General features: G+C 39.9%; 1 protein-coding gene across 1 annotated transcript; it reads left to right on the top strand.

The window, feature by feature from the left end:
- Nucleotides 1-421: 421 nt before the first annotated feature.
- Nucleotides 422-1,147, top strand: LOC138337953 (uncharacterized). The gene is made up of 2 exons (XM_069288398.1): nt 422-710; nt 792-1,147. Exons 1-2 carry the CDS (start codon nt 422-424, stop codon nt 1,145-1,147), a joined length of 645 nt encoding a protein of 214 aa, XP_069144499.1.
- The last annotated feature ends 1,031 nt before the right edge of the window (nt 1,148-2,178 follow it).

The following is a 2,178-nucleotide window of genomic DNA, read 5'->3' as shown; positions in this document are numbered from 1 at the left end:
TTTCTCCTAGGGATGGTGGAGGTAGTATGGCGCGAGTTGAAAATGTGTCGCAGAAGATAATGAGAAGGTTTGATGCTAGTGATGAGCACACCAAGGAACTGAGAGGTGATTTTGATAATATCGGGCAAAAGGTAGATGGACATGCTGTTTTGATTAAGCATATCGACGTACAAATGGACAATTATCTACTAATATGAACCCACGACAACCAGGAACTCTTCCTAGAAATACCATTCAAAACCTAAAAATGATGGACATTTCATGTATTTCACTACTCGAGAAGGTAAGCAAACTATTGATCCACCTATGCCATCTGTGGTAGAAGATGAGATGATAAAAGGTGAAGCAGTCGTGGAAACTAGTGGTGAATTGGTGGACAAAGCGGCAAAAGAAGTAGAGCCCCCCCTCTCCCCCCCAGAAAATGGTCCTCATTCCTAGACCACCACCACCATTCCATCAAATATTGGTGAAGAAGACTAAAGATGGTAAATACCGACGTTTCATCACTATGTTGAAAAATGTTTCCAACAATGTACCTTTGATAGAAGCTTTGGAGAAAATGCCTAGTTATGCCAAGTTCATGAAGGATATGGTTACAAAGAAGAGATCGGTAAGTTTTGAGGATGATGACCGAATGCAGCATTGTAGTGTTATTGATACAAGGTTGCTTGCACAGAAGAAGGAAGATCCGGAAGCTTTCACTTTTCCATGTACCATCAGAATATTACACTTTGCCAAAGCACTATGTGACCTAGGTGCGCCTCTTTCTATTTGTAAGAAATTGGGTTAAGGTGACCTAAATCCCACTGCAATGCGGTTACTGATGGCCGATCAAACAGTGAAGAGGCCTATTGTGATACTCCATGATATGCTTGTAATAGTGGAGTCATTTATATTTCTGGACAATTTGGTGATTCTTGAATGTAAGGTAGACTTTGATGTACCTATTATTCTTGGGAGGTCGTTCTATGCTACTGGTCGGGCTTTGGTTGATACAGAAAAAGAACAGATGAAGTTTAGGTTGAACAATGAAGAAGACACATTCAACATTTGTAGGTCCATGAAGCATAGTGGTGAGTACCAAATGGTATCTGCTATATCCTATAGGTTTGAGAGTACGTTTGGGTATAAATCGAAGAGCATTTAAGTGTTGAGGCAGCGGCAATGATCATGAATTTTGAGCGTGATGGTATTGAAGAGTATGGATCTTTGGTTGCGGCACTTAAATGAGGTGACTATTGGTCCAAACCAAAGAAATAAGAGTTAGATATAAAGCATCATGAGTCTCCACCCACGAAACCATATATTGAGGAGGCTCCAAAATTAGAGCTTAAGGCTCTACCACCTCATGTGAGGTATGTATTCTTGGGTAGAGATGAAACTTTGTCGGTAATTATTGCATCGAATTTGAATGTATAACAAGTAGAATGTTTGGTGGATGTTTTGAAGAGGTTCAAACGAGCCATTGGTTGGACTATTGCAGACATTATTGGGATCTCTCCTGATATTTATTCACACAAAATCCAACTCATGCCCGATAACAAGCCAAGTATTGAGCACCAGAGACAATTGACCTATGCAAGAGGTAGTGAAGAAGGAGATCATTAAATGGTTGGATGCCGGAGTCATATATCTTATTGCAGATAGTAGTTGTGTATGCCCTGTTTAGTGTGTGCCCAAAAGGGGGAAAAGACAGTATTGCCCAATGAGAGGAATGAGCTTATTCCAATGAGGCAGATGACTGGATAGAGAGTTTGTATGGATTACCAGAAACTGAATGCATGGACTGAGAAGGATCATTTCCCTATTCCCTTCATGGACCAGATGTTAGATAGAATCGTAGGAAAATGATGGTATTTTTTTCGTAACGGTAATTCGGGTTACAATTAAATCTCTATTGCCCTGAAAGATCAAGAGAAGACTACCTTACATTCCCTTAGGGGACGTTTGCATTCAAGATGATGTTGTTTGGGCTATGTAATGCACCAATTACTTTCTAGAGATGTATGATGTGGATATTCTCAGATATGGTGGAGGACACTATTATGGTATTTATGGATGACTTTTCAATTGTTGGCGACTCCTTTAATCGGTGTTTGAGTCACTTGGACGAGGTTCTCAAAAGATGTGAAGATTGCAATCTTGTGATAAATTGGGAAAAATGTTACTTTATGGTGA

This window comes from Solanum lycopersicum, chromosome 8 (assembly GCF_036512215.1).
Source record: "Solanum lycopersicum chromosome 8, SLM_r2.1".
NCBI classification, from domain to species: domain Eukaryota; kingdom Viridiplantae; phylum Streptophyta; class Magnoliopsida; order Solanales; family Solanaceae; genus Solanum; species Solanum lycopersicum.
The sequence above is the reverse complement of the archived record's forward strand: the minus strand, read 5'-3'. Positions and strand labels throughout refer to the sequence as shown.